This window comes from Portunus trituberculatus, chromosome 40 (genome assembly GCF_017591435.1).
Source record: "Portunus trituberculatus isolate SZX2019 chromosome 40, ASM1759143v1, whole genome shotgun sequence".
NCBI classification, from domain to species: Eukaryota; Metazoa; Arthropoda; class Malacostraca; order Decapoda; family Portunidae; genus Portunus; species Portunus trituberculatus.
In genome coordinates, this window is record NC_059294.1 from 14468902 (window position 1) to 14490263 (window position 21362).

At 42.9% G+C, this 21362-nt stretch overlaps 1 protein-coding gene across 1 annotated transcript; it reads left to right on the plus strand.

Moving 5' to 3' along the window:
- Positions 1-19725: 19725 nt before the first annotated feature.
- On the plus strand, positions 19726-21090 carry LOC123515848. Its single transcript, XM_045274735.1, has 3 exons — positions 19726-19758; positions 20312-20434; positions 20739-21090. Exons 1-3 carry the CDS (start codon positions 19726-19728, stop codon positions 20925-20927), a joined length of 345 nt encoding a protein of 114 aa, XP_045130670.1. The 3' UTR covers positions 20928-21090.
- The last annotated feature ends 272 nt before the right edge of the window (positions 21091-21362 follow it).

The window sequence follows — 21362 nt, forward strand, 5'->3', positions numbered from 1 at the left end:
GAGAGAGAGAGAGAGAGAGAGGAAAAAGTCCCTTGTCATCATTAGAGAAGCGAGGGGAAGGCGTGTGACAAGGAGAGGGAAGGCAAGGGGAAGGGGTGGAAAAGAAACTCGCGTGGTGACGACGTGAAGGAACAGCTGAGGTGGAAAAGTTGGCGGTGAGTGAAGGTGAGGTGAGGGAGAGACGTGAGGGTCGCGGCTTGAGGTGTGAGGACGGGAAGGGAGGGAAGGTGAGGACGGGGATTGCAGAGGAAAGGTAAATGTAGAAGCTTAATATTTCTCACCTGTATCACGTGTGTTATCTAAGCTTTCTATGGAATAAATACTGGATTTCACTAGGACAAGATTAAGGGTATTTGAGGATGCTACATTTTACTCAACACTGAAGTCCGTATTCATAAACACTTTGCTCTCTCACCACGACTATTTTCAAAGACCACAGAGATGATTAGCGGGGTTTTCAAGTGTTTCTCAAATTAATAATGTAAAAATCTTGTCACTCTGCCTCTAGAATCGTAAAAAAAAAAAAAAAATAACACCTTAAAAACTCGTGTAAATCTAAATAAAGCCCTTAGAAATAAAGAAGCGAGACACAGAAGCGTTTGGAAATACGAGCCTGAGTCAATATCAATACCAAAACCAAGCCTCGCAAATCTTCAAGCTAACGGCGCCGAATTTCAAGATAAAATCGACGGATAATCACCACCATTATCCACCAAACGATCACCATCATCCACTTTCTGCACCTTATTCACAAAAACCTCCATGACTTCGGTGGATAAAGGATTCCTAATATACACCAATGATCTCCACCAGCCCTCTATATGTCTCAAAGCATCCCAGAAAAAGACATATATCTCGTTGTCCCCAGTAATCGTCCTTTTATTCTTGTTCCTACGATAGATTACTACGACAAAACTTGCCTTTCGTATTGGTCTAAGAATTAACAAACAGCAAGTTAGTCTTTTTAGAGAGCATACTGTTGAACACTTCGGTCTCTGATACGACTGATTTATAAGGCTATAGAAATGACCTATTGAGAATTCATGTGTGTCTTTCCTATTCATGTTCCCGAATCCTTAATTCGGCCCTTACTTAAATCGTGCACACACTCTTGAAAGCCCCAATGACTTCATACAACTAATTCGAAGCGAGTTGTAGCGTTGAAGCGTTTCAGAATACTAAGCAGAGATTTACACTAGCGTCTCTGTGTCGTATATATTCAATCGCCTCCAAAATTATGAGAAAGAGAAGAAAATTACGAGCCTGGCGTTTCAGTGCAACTAATGTATCAGTGTCTGTAACGCACATGGATTTCTAATTAGCAACAATCTTTTTTTTATCCCTCTTTAACAAACCTCTGCAATTGTTCTTCCTACATATTCCTGTGTAAGAAGTGATGTGTGTGATAGCCACCCTTCAGCCGTTGTCTCCTCAAACAATTCAATACTGAACATTCACTCTATAAACCTGACGATAAGAAAAGCATTTGTATGGAAGGAAAGGCTTAAGAAATTGCTAAGTCTCATGTACTGAACCAATAACCAGAACACTCCACTTGAACAAGGCTCCGTAATAACAAGAGCCTCTAGTCTCCTCTCTGAAGAATCTGAATTTATAAACCAACCGCTGAATGACCCAGGTAGGTAAATTTCTCTCCACTCTTTGCCCGGAGCAGAGTAAAATAAGCGTCTTTCTGGTCCCTGGGCAAACTGAGTGCCTTTCTAGCTAACATCATCTCTACGCAGACACGCAGGAATGAGTAACACAATGCCGGGACGTGACGGGGCGGCGGGGCGTGTGACGGGACTTGACGCTGGCCCAGGCACCGTCGCCTACTGGGGTTCGCGGAGGTCAGGTCGGGTTACCTTAAGTTAGCTCACGAGAGACTCAGACGTGTTGACTCTCTAAACATTGCCTGTGTGCCTGGGAGGAGGAGGAGGAGGAGGAGGAGGAGGAGGAGGAGGAGGAGGAGGAGGAGGAGGAGGAGGAGGAGAACGAGGAGGAGGAGGAGAAAGGGCAAGAGAGAGGGGGGATAAGGCAGAGGAAGGTGATAGAGTCATCGAAAAAGAGGGAGAATAGACCGCGTGTATTGTGTTTGGGGAGGGAAGGGAGAGTCAGAGCCTCCTTAATGACTTTACCACTTTAACACTAACACTGTGATGGAATGCAACAGAAAATCTCGATATTCGGACAAAGAAAATGATGATAGTAGTGTAGTAGTAGTGGTGGCGGCGGTAGACAGACAGACAGACAGACAGATAGGCAGACAGACAGATAGACAGACAGACAGATAGGCAGACAGACAGACAGACAGATAGACAAACAGACAAGCACGTACTGTACATGGAGACAGATTGATGGGGTGACAGACAAATCTAAACAAAAATAAAAAAAGAAGGATTAATAGGGAAAAAAAGGAGGAGGATTAGGAAAAGGAGCAGATTGAGAGGAAGAAAAGAAAGTAGTGGAGAAAGAAGTGAATCACACAAGGTTATGCAAACGGAGATGAGATACTGAGGAAAAACAACAGATATTTAGATTCATTTATCATTATCTCTCTCTCTCTCTCTCTCTCTCTCTCTCTCTCTCTCTCTCAGCAGACAGCTACAAGAGCAGCCTCCCTCCAAGCATTGTATATAATTAACATAAGGATTAGTCCACCTACAGGAGCACGTCCTCTGCTGTAGAGTGAATTGCTGTGTCTTGTCTGTTTACTTGATGGTAATAATGATAATGATAATAATAATAAGAATAACAACAACAACAACAGTAACAACAACAACAACAACAACAACAACAATAATAATAATAATAATAATAATAATAACAATAATAATGATGATAATAACGATAATAATGATAATATAAATAGATATAAAATTCCATGACCTAAAGGATTATGACAAAGAAAAATAACTCAGTTAAAAATAAGAATAACTACAACCATAATATTAAAAACACAACTTCAATGACAATAATAACAATAATAATAGCAATTAAACAATAGCAACCATAGCACTAACAAGCCGCCGAGGCCCACACAACACAGCAGCAGCAGCACGTGGCCTCATTAACATAATCAGCTGTGATATTAAAGTCACACGGAGGGCGGGGCTGCTCCAAAGGTTTCTATAATGTTTCATCGCTTCTCACACTGCCTCGTCTCGTCCGGCATGACTATACAGGACGCAAAAGTCAATGACGAGCCTCTTCCTTATATTCCATTTGTATCTCAGTGCAATATCAATAAGACAGGTATTTTATTTTGTATTCATCGTTTTTAATTAAACCGGAGCATCTTGCCATACTTGTATTTGTGTACCATAAAGAGAAAATATATCACTCTTGGGTAAGTTTTATATGAATTGTATTGTAAAGCATCACGTTTGATATTGACGATGAAATACATGTAGGTCTCGTAAACTAAACTCCGAAACTACAATTTTTTTTGAGGCAAAAGTAACTGATAGTCTTTTCATTTATTTTCTTTGTCATTCGCCTTTCTTCTTAGCATAACAACAGAAAATAAAATTATTTCTAAAGAAATAGTAGTTGACCAAATGATATAAAAACCCCTTTCTCAAGTTCAACTCCATTTCTTCTTGGTGTACGTGAAACTTAAAAAAAAAAAAAAAAAAAAAAAAAAAAAAAAAAAAATATATATATATATATATATATATATATATATATATATATATATATATATATATATATATATATATATATATATATATATATATATATATATATATATATATATATATATATATATATATATTTTCACTAGTCATGTTAGTGATCTATTTTTAATTACCCAATATGAAATACTCTCATCTTCGTGACATTTCTAACAGACACGTTTTTGCACACAAACAGACGAAAAATATAATCCTGTTACTTTGAAATAAAAAAAAAAATCAACTATCAGTGAGGCTGTGAAACCTTCCTTCTTCCCCTCTCCCACCTACTGCCGCAAGAATTGCATGTAATGAAGCTTACATATCTCTCCATCAAGCTCGAACACTACATACAGCTTCTAAGCTACGACAATTTCTAGCTGTCTTTCCTGTCTGGGCACTGAGGACCAGGCTATTTCCCTCGAGGCAGGAAAATGACTGGAGAGGGAAATCAAAAGTGTACAAGAAACAAGTGCGATAATGAAGCAAAATAAGGGAAGGTTAGAACAAAATCACAAACATTTGACTGAATTATTCAGAGAAGAAACTTTGTAATAGTCTGAAGAAAAATGCCTCTATTCCAGGAGCTAAGAACTGATTAAATATTGTGAAATTCTTGGGTTACCTGTACCATCATGAGACATACAACTATCAGGGATGTTAAGTATGATAGCTGTCTCCTTCTCTCCATTATAGCAAAGACTAGCAACGCACAAAATAATACCCATATAAGTGAAGCAGCCGTAATGAACAAAATAAAAGAGAAACGTTATTTGGAGGAAGGAACACTATACTACTAAAGATACAAGAAAAAAGAAAACATTTTATTACGCTTTAGGCTTACTTGACTATTAAGACAACACACACACACACACACACACACACACACACACACACACACACACACACACACACACACACACACACACACACACACACACACACACACACACACACTTAATGTTAGGCTTACTTCCCTTAAATACCCCAACCATTACGCTGCATGTGATAAAGAACGAAAAAAGAGGTTAGCTGTCACACAGGATGCCATAAATACTAAGTAAACTTCCTCCTTTACCGAAAATGTAATAATTTCGACTCGTAACCCACTTCTGATCCTATTGCGGAGACGTGAGTGTTGTCTGGATACAATAAACACACATAATCCCTTAAAGAACACAACATCACTAAAGAAAACAGATATTTAATGCATTCCACTGTACTTATTTCTATTTACTAATTACTATTGTATTCATTATTTCACACATCTTTTATTCCTCACGTGCCGTAATTGTCCCGTGAATAGAATTGTTATTATCTATTGCATTACGCGAACCATCTCTCTCTCTCTCTCTCTCTCTCTCTCTCTCTCTCTCTCTCAGGCGTGGGTCTGTCCCTGAGTGTGCCTAATTAGCGGGTAGGGCGCACCGCCCCCGAGCCTGTTTTATGAGGGCAGCCTGGGCAGGTGAAGCCACGGACGAGGCAGCCACTGGAGTTATGGGCCAAGTTACCTCGTCCAGGCCGCCCAGTCCCCCCTTCTAATTCGTGACCCCTTGAATTACCGAAAAGTTTGTTGTGTTTTATTTTATTCTCTCTCTCTCTCTCTCTCTCTCTCTCTCTCTCTCTCTCTCTCTCTCTCTCTCTCTCTCATAATTGTCGTTCTCGCCTCACCAGCTCTCATCCTATTTACCTCCCTGCCTCCTCCACACATCGTTTCCTATTCCCTCACCCTCACGCTCAAGTCCGCCCCCTTCCTACCTCCCTGCCTCCTTCCCTTGCTCTCCCTGCTTCCACCCTCCTTCATTTCCCCCCTCGCCTCCTCCTCTCCTCAGGGACACATTACGGAGCTGTCGCCATGATGTACACTCCCCTGGCCTCTCCTGGGACACGCACCTTTGTTCTCCAGAAGTGAATTTTCGAGGCGGCCTTCCAAGCATCTCTCCACCTCACTTCTTCCTACTTTTCTAACCTATTCTGACCCAACCTCCTCTTCCTTCTCCACTTCCAGTCTTTCTCTCTCACATACTACCCTTTCTTCCCTTCCTTTCCCTTGCAAACTCTCATCCCCCCCACCACCATCTCTTTCTTTCTCCAAAAAGCCTACGCAATGTTCCAAAATTCATCGTGAAACCGGAAAAGTAAACTTCCATGATAGTTTTTCTTTCGTGTTGCCATGGAAGCCTTGTGTGTTTTCCCCTTGGTTTCCTTTCTTCCATTTCCTACTGTTTATCTTAATACCGTCTATCGCTACTTCTCGTCACCCTCCTCCCGCTGCTTGTTCTCCTTCCGCTCCTGCTCGTCTTTCTTTTTCCCTCCCTCCTTGTCACCAGGAAGAAAGATTCACAGGTGACAGAGCACTTCGTCACTTTGCTGCAAAGTGAGTGAGGACCGACTGAGGCTGCCAGGTGGAAATGAAAAGTTGGAAGAGAGAGAAAACACCACTAAAACCAAAGCTGCCAACCCTTAGGCGCCACAAATCACACTACTCACTCCTTTTGTCTCACACTGCAATACACTCTCTCATATCTGATAACACGTGTGCCTGGCAGCAAGGACATGATAAGTAAGAACAGAAGGCATCAAGGAGCAGCAAGGAAACGTTAAAAGTGACAGGGAGGAACAGGAGGAGGCAAGGATAGGTTATGACAAGAGGAATGAAGGGGTAGAGAACCAAGAGAGAGAGAGAGAGAGAGAGAGAGAGAGAGTGTGTGTGGAAGAGAAGGACACGAGAGATATACAGGAAGGATAAAAGAAAGGCAAGGAGTGGATGGCTTCAATGGGGTCGGGAGGAGAGAAGAAGTTTAGTGGGGAGAAGATAACAAAGGTCAATACCGAAGTAAGAGAAAGGGAGAGACAGAGATGGAGATAATGGACGAGCATAGAAGAAGGAGGAAGAGAAAAGAAAACTGTGAAATGAAAAAAAGGAAGAACTGTGAAAATAGTAAGAAAGCTAAAGAGAGACAAAGATAAGGAAAACGGAGGAAAGACGAAAGAGGAGAAAGAGAAGAGGAGGATGAGGGAACAAGACAGCAGTAGCAAGGCAGGTGAGCAGTTAGGTGGAGGAGGAGAAGGTAAAGGAGTGAGAGGAAGAGGAAGAAGGAAGTAGTGAGGTGCCCGTCGACTGGCGTGAACCGTCCTCGTTCGGCGGGTGTCTCGTGCTGGTAATGTGGTGTTACTCGACTGTTTACGAGCACTGGCGCTGCGTGTGGTGCAAGGCGGGTGTGTATGCGGGCGGTGGTGCCTCTGGTCTTTCCCTACTGACAAACCTGAAGGAGCAGGGAGGAGTTCTTTTACGAGAGGAATCCGTCACTCACTAATCCATATCATCCACCTAATGGACCCGGCAAACCTTATTGAACGCCTCGCCAATGACGGTGTTTCGAATGTGGAAATTCTTGTGTTTACTACGCGGAGCTTTCATCAGTGGCTCAAGTGACGGTGATTACTTAGTCCACCATCAATACCTGCCTGACGGTGGCGTGTGGGAGGGAGGGGGGCAGCGGCTGGACGGATGAGCGACGTCCCTTTTCTTTTCCCCGAGCGTGGATGGCCAAGCGGAACGAGGGACAAATGTTAATAAAGATACGCTATGAACTACAACTAGTACTCACTCCCCTTCCTCTTGCCCTCAATAAATTAAGTCATAAATCCAAGCTCTAACAACAGTCATTACCTGGGCGCTGAGAGGCGGGGAGGACGGAGGAGGGTAAGGGGGCATGAAGACAAGTAGGACATTATCACCACCAGTCACGCCGGCTCTCCATGACCGTCCTCCCTCGCCAGTCAGGGCAGCTGTCACACCTGTCGCTCGTAACTCCCTTGTTCGGACGCTGGACGGTATCTGAAGGTTTAATTACGCTTGATTATAAGTAAAAGCCTGGTTGACGGGGTTGACGGGGTTGACGGGGTTGACGGGGTTGTCGACTGTCGCCGGTGCAATTACAGTAAAATTATTGCTCTCCTCAACCTTCCCTGGCTGGCGTGTTGAGGCACGGTAACACTGCTGCACGAGGAATTGAGTCACCTGACGAGGCAGTGACGTGTGCTGTGTGTTGCTACGGTTACATGCCTGTTGCTCTCGCACGCATAAACACACACACACACACACACACACACACACACGCACAGCAAAATATACTAAACACACATTTTTGTCACCAATCACAAGGGCCACACTACGCAGCAAGTCACCAGCAGACAGCAGCGAGTGACCAACATTAAGGACACTGGTAAGACAACAGACTCACCAAGGAAACGCTGCGCTGAATCGGAACCTCCAACAAGAAAAAAATGACTGCTGCAAAAATAAAGCCTTTGAATAAGGGATCTCAGAAGGCGGGCGTGTCGTGTCGGCCCAGCGTTATAATTACATAATGGCGTGGTGCATTTGACGGAACAGTGGGCGGCGTGGCGTTGTAAGTGGCATCGCACGCTCACTATACATTCACATTCGCAGCTTTAAAAAACGTGAGCGAGTGAGGCGAGGATAAACACCAAGATAAGATGATTCAAGGCGAGATAAGGGAACACGAAAATTCACACTTACAGAAATCGGTTCGGGAAACTAATCCAGCTCGAGATTCCCGGTAAAGGCGGCGTCTCTATGAATAACCTTGTTCGGCCTAACGACTCAATTACGCGTCTGGAGGGGCCCTGCTGACGCCCCCGACTCTAACAACCCCGCTGAGACTATTTCCCCGTGACTCACTAACTCAGACAGGCAGACAGACAGACGCTGCTGGTATTCGTAGAGAAGTGGACGGAATAGACGGGTCTCCTGGGACGGGGGAGTGGAGGAGACGGGCAGGGAGGGGTTGAGGGGAGTGAGGGAATGGGGTGAATACCAGGGACAAGTTAGTAGTGACGGGGTTGGAAGGGTTTCAAAGGGGAGGGAAATAGGGAAGGAATAATGGGTGAAAAACGTGTTATAATCAGAAATGGTGTGAGGAGAGAAGGGGCAGCACATGTTGATGAGATACGGGGTGACGGAGTGATGAGGTGATGGGATGACGGTTCGGGCCCCTTCACGTATATCATATCCCCGATCCACTTGCATATCTCCCTGCCTCAAGCTAAACGTCACACTCTTTTTCTCTTATTCATTCTTTTTTATTCACTCATTGCATCAGAACTCTTTCACTGTATTTCTTTTAAAAATAACCCTGTGTTTCATGACTGAATGATATTTCATACAACAGGCGGAAGTAATTCGCTATTTTTATCACTATTTCAGAAACACACACACACACACACACACACACACACACACGGCCCGGTTTTTATATCACTATTTCAGATATTTGGGTGTCTCCTTTCACGTGTAGCCCCTGTTCACCTAGCACATGTAAATCACAGACCTATCCCAAGATCAAATAATGAGCTCTGAGCTCGTTCCGTAGGGTAACGTCTAGCTGTCTCGTCAGAGACAGCAGATCACACACACACACACACACACACACACACACACACACACACACACACACACACACACACACACACACACACACACACAGTCAGCAGTGTTCAGATAAGTGAACGCAGCAATATTCGCAACATTGTTTGCCAACATGTTTGAATAAAGCTGTTAATATATAAAGGTTATAGTCTATACACTAGTCTATAATCAATATTTGAGGACACGAGTAAACACAACCATCATCACCATTACTATTTTGCAATGCTACTGCTATTGTTGTTGCTACTACTATTACAACAACAGCAACAAGAACAAAAACAACAGCAACAAAAACAACAACAACAGCAACAACAAAAAAACAACAGCAGCAATAACAACAAAAACAACAACAAAAATTAAACAACTTTCACTACTACTACTACTACTACTACTTCTACAACTGCTACTACTACTACTACTACTACTACTACTACTGCTACTACTACTACTACTACTACTACTACTACTACTACTACTACTATTACCACTATTACTACTACTAATGTGCTGCTATTTATACTAGTGCTACTACTACTACAAATATACTTCTACTACTGTTACTACTACTACCACTACTATACTATTACTACTACTGCTGCTGCTGCTGCTGCTACTACTACTACTACTACTACTACTACTACTACTACTACTACTACTACTACTACTACTACTACTACCACTACAACTAATACAATCTAAAGACTGTTTCTACTGATTGTCCATCAACTTCCCTTCATCTAAAGTCTTCCTAATCAAGCTTTTCTTAATCTTCCCCTAACAATCCCTGGCCATCCCTGCACGTCCTTCCTCTTTCCTCCCACCCTTATTCCACATTCCCTCACTCCCTCATTCTCCACCCCAACACCCTCCCATTGAACGTAACTCCCCAGTGCCCCAGGAGTCCCTCGCCCTCCACCCCTGCCTCCCACTCCTTCCCCTTCCCACAGGGGACAAAAGTGCTCTATGGCCTGACACTTTTATTGACTTTGGATTATCAAGTCTGCTAAGGGAGGGGAACGTAAGGGCGTCTGTGAGGGAGGAGAGAGGGAGGAATGGTGAGGGTGTACAGAACAGCTGCCAGCACAGAAAAGAAGGGATAGGAAGAATGGAAGAAAGGAGGAATGGGGATAGCAGGATGTAGTGAAAGGGAGGATAGGAAGGATGGGAGGAAAGGGGAGGGTCAACACGAACAGTAAAGGAAAGGAACAAAAAAAAAAAGGGTGGAAAGTAAAAATGTATAAGAGCACAAGCATGAAAATAATTGGACATTTTTTAACAAAAGCACCAAATTGTACATGAAAGTAATTATGTGTTCCGACACGCACATGGCGGCACACACGCACACACAAGCACACACGCACACTCACACACACACACACACACACACACACACACACACACACACACACACACACACACACACACACACACACACACACACGGACAATAAAAAATATTCATGTATGATTAATGTGAAATGGTGAAATTATTGTGATGAATGTGAAACTGGGTGCGAAAAAAATGTATGTATATTTCGTGGTGATGATGATGATGATCCAGAGAGAGAGAGAGAGAGAGAGAGAGAGAGAGAGAGAGAGAGAGAGAGAGAGAGAGAGAGAGAGAGAGAGAGAGAGAGAGAGAGAGAGAGAGAGAGAGAGAGAGAGAGAGAGAGAGAGAGAGTAAAATATGATGAATTTTCCTTAACGCTACATAGATAAGGGATTCCTCATTTCCTTTACACCACTTCTCTAAATACCATTACTACTTCCTCCACCACCACCATTATTACCACTCCAGAACACCATCACCACCATCAATACCACCACCACCGCCACCACCACCACCACCACCACACATACCCACAACAAAAACCAGACCAATTAACGACCTTCCAAGCACCACCACTATAACTGCCACAACTACTGTAACTATCATCACCCAACCATCACACTCAGTACCTTTACCATCACTATCATCCTCATCACTACTCGCATACCTACACTAAAGCAAACCAATTCAAACACAATCTTAATGAAAATAAACAAGACTCTCCTAAACAACAACAAAAACAATAACAAACTCTTCCTCCTCCTCCTCCTCCTCCTCCTCCTCCAATCAGCTCCGTGGCGTGGCCCAGACAAACTCGCTTTTCTAATCGCGGCCTAATCATGAGTATGGGATTGCGTGATTGAGGCAGGCGAGACCAAGAGAGAGAGAGAGAGAGAGAGAGAGAGAGAGAGAGAGAGAGAGAGAGAGAGAGAGAGAGAGAGGCAGGGAGGGAAGCCAATGGGAGGGACTGTGACGGTGGGGAGCGAAAGAAGAGAAAAGAGAGACAGAGGAAGGGAAGAGCAAGTTCGGATTATGTTTGGAAGTGAGAAGACGAACGATTCAGTGCGTTTTCCATTACTCTTGTAGTTTTCCCTCGTTATGGGGAAAGCGATGGCGCAATTTGGAATCCGAAACTAATATTTAATCTGCTAATGAAGGCAAGGGGGAATCCCGGAGCTTACACGGCCTATGAACATGCGTCGGCTCGAGTACTTCCTCCAGTTTTGTCCTCTATCCCTCTACCCCTCCGTCTCTCCCTCTCTTCTTCCTTCCTCCATTTCCTACCTTCATTGATTCCCTCCGTTACTCCCTCCTCCCGTCTTTCCTTCTCTTCTTTCTCTCGTTTCCTTCCTCCCTCTCCTTCCTTCTCCTTCAGTTCTCCCTTCTTTTCTTCCTTTTTCCCCTCTTTTCTTCCTACTCCTTCTTCAGTTGTTTCTGCTTTCCTTCTCTTACTTTTGTGCGCTTCCTTCACCTGTTTCAGATACTCCCTTTCCTTCCTTCCTTTGTCTTTCCTTGTTATCATTTCCTTCTCCATTTTTTTAAATCTTTTTTTCACATTCTTTTTTCCTTTCCCTTCACTTTATTAATTGTCTTTAGTAAGTTTTTTTTATATACTTTGTGATTTAATTCCTCTTCCTTCTCCTCCTTTGGCAGTTATCTCCTCCTCCTGTAACTCTTTCTGCTCCTCCTCTTCATAACTCCAACTTTAAGACTCCTACTGCCATTAATTCCCAAGTTTAAGCGGTGACATCATATACTTAATTTTTAATCGACCTTTCGGCTTCCATCGATCCCCGCCATGTTTATGAAGATCTGTGGCCCCAAGAACCTCTATTTCGGGCCCAACGATGAAACTTCCTATGAATCGACACTGCGAAGAAAGATTACGGTAGATCGGTGAGTATTTGGGAGGGTGCACTGAAACTTACGTATGGTCTAGATGGTGATCTTTGGGGAAATCTAAAAAAACAGTGATAAATATTGCATGAATTCTTACAGAGCAATACGTAAGGGGATGAATGTCTGTCCAATAACTTGACATACGCTTGAAGTGAGGGAACTGATGCATGATGGAGATTACAGACCTGTCGTGAAGAAAAGTGGAGGTATTTTGGTACACACGCTACTATAAAAGGATAAACATCTTTCCAATAACGTCCGTGCTCCTGACTGACAATTGAAGCAAGGACGTGACAGCAGAATGACAATTACTTTACTGCATTCTCATAATCTAAAAGTTGCAAGAATGGCGTTGAAAAGTTTATACACAAAATAATGGGAGTAAGATGAAGTGTTTTGGAGGAGCGTGAGAGACAACAAGGCTTAGTTAAGGGAAGTGTATGGGAAGTAGGGAAGCTTCTAAGGGGATGAGGAGGACAAGATGGAATATGTGTGGCGTAGCTCAAGGCGTGACACTTTGGTTGTAGGGAAGAATGGTGAAGAAGGAAGGAAGGAGACTATATTATGACAAGCAAAGGAGGAGGAGGAGGAGGAGGAGGAGGAGGAGGAGGAGGAGGAGGAGGAGGAGGAGGAGGAGGAGGAGGAGGAGGAGGAGGAGGAGGAGGAGGAGGAGGGCAACTAATTCTCCTGATGGCTAGACCCTTGTATCAGAGCGTCCCTGAAGACTCACTAACCGAAGCTTATTACAACAATCCCACCCCACCTGCTCCTTCCCTTCTTCCTTACCCGTCTCTCTCTTTCTCTCTCTCTCTCTCTCTCTCTCTCTCTCTCTCATATTTTTTTTCTATCTTAATAGTTTTCTGTTTACTTTGTTCGGTTTTCATTTTCTCAACATTCTTCAGTAAAAAATCAATTCGAAACACGAAGAAAAATCTAAAAAGTTTTACTCCTTTATTTTCTACCTGCAATTATTTCCATTCTCTTCTCTTCCATCGGACAGTAATTTCGTTCAGTGCCCAGTTTCATTAATTCTCTCTCTCTCTCTCTGCAATATCACTGTCCACGTCCTTTTGATTTTATTTCATTCTTAACTCTCCCCTTTTTCTGTAATATTATTCTAAACGTGTTAATAAAATAGATAAAAGTGCTAATAAAGTTTCCTGCTCGTATTTCCTTCCTTTTTTTTTTTCAGTCCCGTTGGTGAATAAAAGTGATGGTTGGGAGAGCCTGTCTGTGCCGCGCTCGGTGTTAAGTCGTCTAATGCATGTATTCCCGTGTAATTCGCAGCTTTATGGAAGAATGTAACGTAAACGGCGTGATAAAATATATGTATTGTTAATTCAGAGCAATTTATATTAATATTATACATTCGCCAATTCCAACTGTGCTGTCTCGTTAATTAGTGGAGGGAGGGTTGGTTGGTTGCCTACTGGGTGGTGGTGGTGGTGGTGGTGATGGTGGTAGGATAGTCGTGCAGATGCGGGTGTCTGCTACTACTACTATTATTACTACTGTTATTATCATTGCTGCTTTTACATTTTCTACTTTACTACTACTACTACTACTACTAGTACTACAACTGCTACTAATACTACTTCTACTCCTACTACTACTTCTACTACTACTTCTATTTCTACTATTACCAGTACTACTACTACCACTACTACTACTACCACTATTACTACTACTACTACTACTACTACTACTACTGTCACTACTACTACTACTCCTACTACTATTACTTCTACTGTTACTACTACTAATGATAATGATAATAATAATAATGCCTGTTCCACCTTCAGTATTATATCAAACAGGAATACGTGTACCCTATCAGCCCACCTCATGGCTCATATTGACTTACTATTACATGCATTACTGCGGGTCCATATTGTATGAGCTAACAACGCATTTAGTTCCAATATTTACAGTGTATCGTGGCACTCTTAACACACATGGTACTGGCGTCACGGTGCTCCTGTGTCGCCCGCCGCACCTCAGACACTTGCTGGCAGTGGACAGGTGAGCCTGGATAATGTCTCTCTAGTCTGTACTTCCTAAATATCACTATTACCTTCAGTGTGTGTGTGTGTGTGTGTGTGTGTGTGTGTGTGTGTGTGTGTGTGTTCACTGTTTGATCTGCTGCAGTCTCTGACGAGACAGCCAGACGTTACCCTACGGAACGAGCTCAGAGCTCATTATTTCCGATCTTCGGATAGGCCTGAGACCAGGCACACACGACACACCGGGACAACAAGGTCACAACTCCTCGATTTACATCCCGTACCTACTCACTGCTAGGTGAACAGGGGCTACACGTGAAAAGAGACACATCCAAATATCTCCACCCGGCCGGGGAATCGAACCCCGGTCCTCTGGCTTGTGAAGCCAGCGTGTGTGTGTGTGTGTGTTTTCTAAGGTATAGTGACACCTAGACTGGAATGCACTACTTTTTTTGACATGCCATATACTTTACGAAATACCTAAAATAAAAATGAAAATGAATTTCTGGTTAATTGATAATAACGAAAAATATAAAAACAATCTCAAAATTTTCACCGAAGCACCACAAAATCATTATAATATTGAAAAGAAAAATATAGCCAGACTACATTTTACTGAATAAATTGAATAAAATACAATACATACAATCCATTTTCTGTTTGAGTTCATCTTTAGTATCACAACTGTTAACAAATCTTCATCCTCAGACAAGAGCATGCGGGCTGGGAGATTACCGGGAAATGGGGTGCCTGATGAAGGAAGGAGTGGGGAGGGATGGGGGAGGGAGGAGAGAGTGGTGAGTAGCAGCAGTGGTGAGTGGGGTGCGAGTGAGGGGTGACGCTAGGGAGGAGGGAGGGAGGTTAGGGTGTCACGGGGGATAGGGTGGAGGACAGGGGGACGACCATGCCAGCTAACGACCTCCCGCTAAGCCCCACAGCGGCCACTTCCCTCACGTCCCGACCAGGATCCCCGCGCCGCTGACGACCGACTGACGACTCAATCACTCGTTCAGATTTCGCCTTATTCCGTGATTCTCTCCTTTACACAGTCTTCCACGGGATTCAGAGAGACTAATAACACATTCCCATCATTTGTGACGCCCTTTCGACTCCTCCTTGTTGCCACGCAGTCTGCTCGCATAACATAACAAATGATCGGTAACCCTGACAACAGCTTGTTTTCCCACTTCGCGCCCTGACCCACGAAAGCCCTCCTCTGCCACCTAAGTCAGCAAGAAAAATGAGTCGAGGTGAGAACAGACTTGTAACAGATCAAGTACCCCTCTCCTACTAGTCCTCTGCCACCTCCAGACACGCTGTCCTCGGCCTGAACACGCAGATTGAGAACTGATGAGGGATACAGCCAGCCATGGGTGAAGAGGAAGTAGAAAAAGGAGAATGATGACGAGTAAGGAGTGAAAAGTGAGAAAAACTATAGCAAGGGAAACATGAAGAGGAAAACAAGAGAAGGAGAGAGAAAGACAAGCATTCGAGGGAGAAGGGAGAATAGGAGAAAAATTGTAGCACAGAAAAATAGGAAGAGAAAGACGGGAAGAAAAAACTAACGATGATTGTAATAAAGAAAGACAAAGGGGAATGATGGAGTGGAGTGGAAAGGCAGAGGCGATGGATAGGCTGGAGAGTGGCGGTGCTACGGATGACGCTCCGTTATAAACAGATGGGAGGCGTTGTTATTGTCGCTCAGAGGACTCGTCGAGGTGTGAGTAATCCTGTGACTAACACCAATTTTCTGGATAGCCAGCCGCCGCGGTGTTATCCTTTTCATTCACCGGCCCCTTCCTTTCCTCCTCCCCTCACCCTTTATGAATATACAGTACAGTGAAAGAATGAATGGGACAACACTATATTTTTTGTAGCGTTTAAAGGCTCTCTCTAATCGCACGGGAGGCTTTTCCACGCACCCATCGATTCAGACACGTCCCGCGGCCCAACAAAGAGAAGCGCATTGTGTGAGAGCGAGGCCGCGTCAGGGGCGTTGTGTGGCCGAAAACTGGCGACACGTAACCGAGGATGAAAGACGACTTAGAGTTCCCCTGGCAGACTGTAAAGAAGCTGTACTAGCCCGGGGGTGATTAATGCCTGGGAGAGGGACGCAGGGGAAAGGGAGGGAGATAGGAAGGTAGAGAAGGGATAGAAGGAAGGAGAGAAAAAGAGAGCCACGGTGTGAAAGGATGGGAATGACCAGAAGGTATAGGTGACAAGGGGAAGTAAAAGCCCTTTTGAGAAACAGAAGAATAATGGCTACAAAAAAACACAGTGAATGAGACGAATGGTGAAGAGAAGCGAGTCCAATGATTGACAATGGACGCAGAAAAGGAGAAAAGGTAATTGAGAGATGTTAGAGGAGGATGGAGAGAAGGAAAAATATTAAGAGGTAAATGAAGGAACAGTGATCCAAGCTTAGCATCCAATAACGTGAGTAAAATAGCTGAACGGAAACCATATCAGCAATACTCCTTCGTGTTTACATGAACTTATTTATCTCCTTATTCATTTATTTTTTTACTGAAATATGAATAAACCCAGCTCAAAACATCAAATCCTTCAGCGTATCGTCTGCTCGTTCGCTTCCTTCATTCGTATATTCATAGCTACGATCTAAATCTCTTCTCCTAACTTTATCAACTTATAAAAACGAAAAGTTAGGTCATAACTTGAGGCAGGTAAAGCTCATCTTCAATTACCCTCCAGTCATGAACGGAGTCATATGATATTCTAATGTTATAAGTTCGCTGTGGATAAAGGCGTACTAAGCTATGTCTACAACACATAATCTGAAATATACTCATATACTGACAGACATCGCACCACTGCCAGGACAGGTGAAGATAGCGCCAAATAGGTTACACATAACTAAAAATCCCAGCCGCCCCAGCAGTCGACACGCCACCTTTTCCCTCCATATACCGTGTTCCGCGTCGCTGCCTCGCCAATACCCGTCTTCTTATTGGGAAGCTTTACGGGCTATACCGCAAATAGGTTTCTCACGGCGACCTCAGCCTTTGTCGGCTCCAGTGTGGTCTGCTGCGGCTTCCGACGTTCACCAGTTATATTAACGGTGGCATAAATTTCCCATTACACTATTATATCCATTACATTTAGCCAACCCTTCCAATGATTAACTCCAGTAATTATTCACACACACAAAAAAAGGAAAAATCAAGAAATGCTCGTATTGCACTAGGCATTAACACTGGATGACTTTCACACCAAGAACGTAAAAATTGCGACACAGTAAGTATGTACAACAATACACACCTGCACAATTACGTAAGTCACTGTTGCCTTGTACGTGTGGACTGGGAACATGAAAGAAGAGCGTTAAAGGTGCTCTTACACATGCGGGGCTGAAGCGAAAGAACAGGTTAACAGGAGAACGAGGAGAGGAAGGACGGGCAATATGTTTATCTTTACTGTGCGCAGCTTGTCGTGTGTCCTCGTGCAACAAAAACAATCCGACAAAGAAGTAAGCAAGGAAGTAAGTAATGACAACAGCAAGAAATACCGATAAGAGCATCATCAGCAACAATAATATCAAAAATAAAAATTAAATTAAAAACAAAAACAACCCACAACATCATCTACAAACACGTCTAATTACCTGATAAATTATTTTCATTCTTATACAACACAATAGAGACTATCATTGATCCATTAAGTAACCGAATCATCTATAATTACTTGTACACATCATTTTGGTTGCAATTCCTCCTGAATTTCCTATTTTGTAATATTGAAGCAAACCACTAAATTATTTTAAGTCTCATGCTTTGACTTTGGTGATCATTGCAAACACATTAGAAAGAAACTCTTTGTACTGAGAGATAAAACAAGTCACATGAGCGAAAGATATCTGTGGATTTATCAAAATTGAGGGATGAGACGCACAATTAAACATTCTGAAATGTGACGTTAAAGAGAGAAAGTATTCCCCTTCATATTAATGTTTGTATAATGTTACTCTTTCCAAACACCCACGACATCGATTGATAACAATCTAATCACTCACTCTGGCTGACAGCACATGGGGCAGAGTTTATCAGCGACAAATCACCTGTGATCCCTCCGCGAGCTGAGCGCTGTGTGATCCTCACCTGCAAATATGAATAACATGAGCGTAAATTAAATTCTTTGATGCAATATTCTTCCTAAATCATCATAATTGCTTGATATACACAGATTGTGGCTATCTGTCTGTGAGCATCATTTAAAACATGAACTCTTTTTTTTATCTACGAGTATATTTTCTTACTTGAAAAATAATACAGTAAAAAGCAAATTGCCATCGATCTAAAACACTTACATGCAACCACCACCACCACCACAACCACCACCATTGTCATCGCTGCTACCACCATCACCAATAATGGCAACAGCAGAAAGAGCAGAAAATATATAATCATTATTACTAATTCACATCCATTCGTTGTCACTTTAATTTCATTATAAACAAAACAGTAATTGGATCCAAGCCTCCAAATATTTGTTCTCAGTTTTTATGATTATACTGGAGGGGGGAAGGGTGAAGGAGAATGAAACAAAGAGTGGAGGAAGTCAGGGCGAGGGGGAAGGGGGATGAAGGGGTCAATATGGAGGAAGGTGGTCAAGATAAAGGAATGAGAGAAGAGGAAGGTTAAGACTGTACATATTAGTGAATGAATGATTAATGCGTTGTTCCCAAGTATTGGCATCAAAATTCTTCTAACCTAACACAAGCACACACACACACACACACACACACACACACACACACACACACACACACACACACACACACACACACACACACACACACACACACACACACACACACACACACACACACACACACACACACACACACACACACACACACACACACACACACACACACACACACACACACACACACACACACACACACACACACACACACACACACACACACACACACACACACACACACACACACACACACACACACACACACACACACACACACACACACACACACACACACACACACACACACACACACACACACACACACACACACACACACACACACACACACACACAATTACTGGCAGTAGAGATGACAAGCATGTTCCATCAGACACACTCTCACAATACAAATGGACACATGGTCCCTTCACTTTCACGAGTTCTGTTCAATATTTACTTTTATTTTATATTGATACTCTATTTTTTTTTACCATTTATACCGTGACTATCCGAGCTATTTTCATGTTCAACCACCTCGTCATCTGAAGAATAAAGAGACACTGACCCTCACCATAACAAATTAATTTCATTGATGTCAACACTATAGATGATCAATATGTAGTGTATAAGCGGAAAGATGATCCATACCAGCATAAGCAGTAGCACGAAGGTCAGTCGCCACGTATCACTCGTGTTGGTCAGAGGTGAGGCGGTAACTATTTCAATGGTAAGTATTAGTAACGGACTTGTTTTACAACTATAACTTCTACATTCATATCAAATACTTCTCAGATGAGGTAAATTCCATAAAAGTTCCACGGGACACCTGAGATCCGGTGTTTAATCAATCAGTTCATTAAATGTCTAGGATAAGTTTGTCCGCCATGCAACTATTCTGTCGCTTTATCATATTAGGGAATTGCACACCTGAATACGTTCAGTGATAATCAACAAGATTTTCTGCTCAGTCCTTCAGTCCTTCCTTCATTATACCTGACGTGTTTTTTTTTTTACTTTTGCTCCTGTATCTTTTTGTGTTAGTTTTTTTTTTTTTATTTCTAATGTGACTTTTTACATGCAGGTAAAATGGAACATGTACACTGCAACAGAAAAGTGGGCCACATGATAACAAAATATTAAGACATGATTTTACTTATTAAAAAAATTCACCTTCATAACATGTCTGTGCTTATATGCATACTAATATTACTGTTTCTCTTAAGCAAAGGAGAGAGAACATCGGCATGTGGCTACGAGTGTGGCTGAGAGTCGCGGGAGCTAGTTGCTTCGGGCCCCTCCTGGCGTTGCTGTGCCTCACCCCTGGTGGCAGTGGGCAGCGGCAGATAGTGAGTTGAGTCTCTTGGTACAGGGTGACCGTCAGGCTGCCTATTTCTTCATATCACCACATTTTGAGGGAAAGACATCCCCTGTATCCTTCCTAATACAATAAAAGGGATGAAGGATAATTTTACGAAAGTAGACTAAGATTGTTAGTGTTGAGTCATCAGGAATGAATCCTGTGAAATGTTTTCATTTGCATAACAGCGTTTTTGATGAAACTGAACAGCAAAATATAAAAAGAAAACGTTTGTTATTTCTAGTCCTGATCTCTCTTTAAATTGTTAAATTGCTCTTCTACTTCATCCTTAGACTCCAATAAAGCAGAGGTCTTGGCTGTTGGCGTCAATATGGACAACTTCAAGTCCTCAAGCTTCCAGAGAACTATTGAGGTACCCCGGACCGCCACTGCGATCACTATTTGCCTCCATCTGCGAATCCTCTTCTTACGCACCAACCCTTCCCCCATATTCTTCTTGCAGGACTCACCTTGTTCCCTGAGTGGTAAGTAGCCTGTGGTGGTGACCAGAGAATGGCTGCATCTTCCTTTGTCCCTTCCCGCAGACACATCCAGGTTTCTCCATTGTCGTCCCCTTAATGACTTTCCGTCGTACCACTTCCCTCCACTTGGATCACTGAGGCAGAGTTGTCCTGGACCACGTAATTCCTCCTTCAGGGTGAACCAGCATGCACCTGAATCGAGGTTTCACTTGCGAGTTCGGCTTTACTGTTCCACCGATACTCCCGACATGGATACATGGATCTAAAATGTGTTTTTAATAAAAAAAAAAAAACTATAATTTCTTCTGAAAAGGTCATACAACAAAAAGGAAGTTTGAAAATTCTTGGTATATAAATTTTCTTAAACGATAAGAAAAGAAAGATAAAAATATAAAGAAATAACCATGGTTTGAAAGTAGACGGGGACCAAAATGA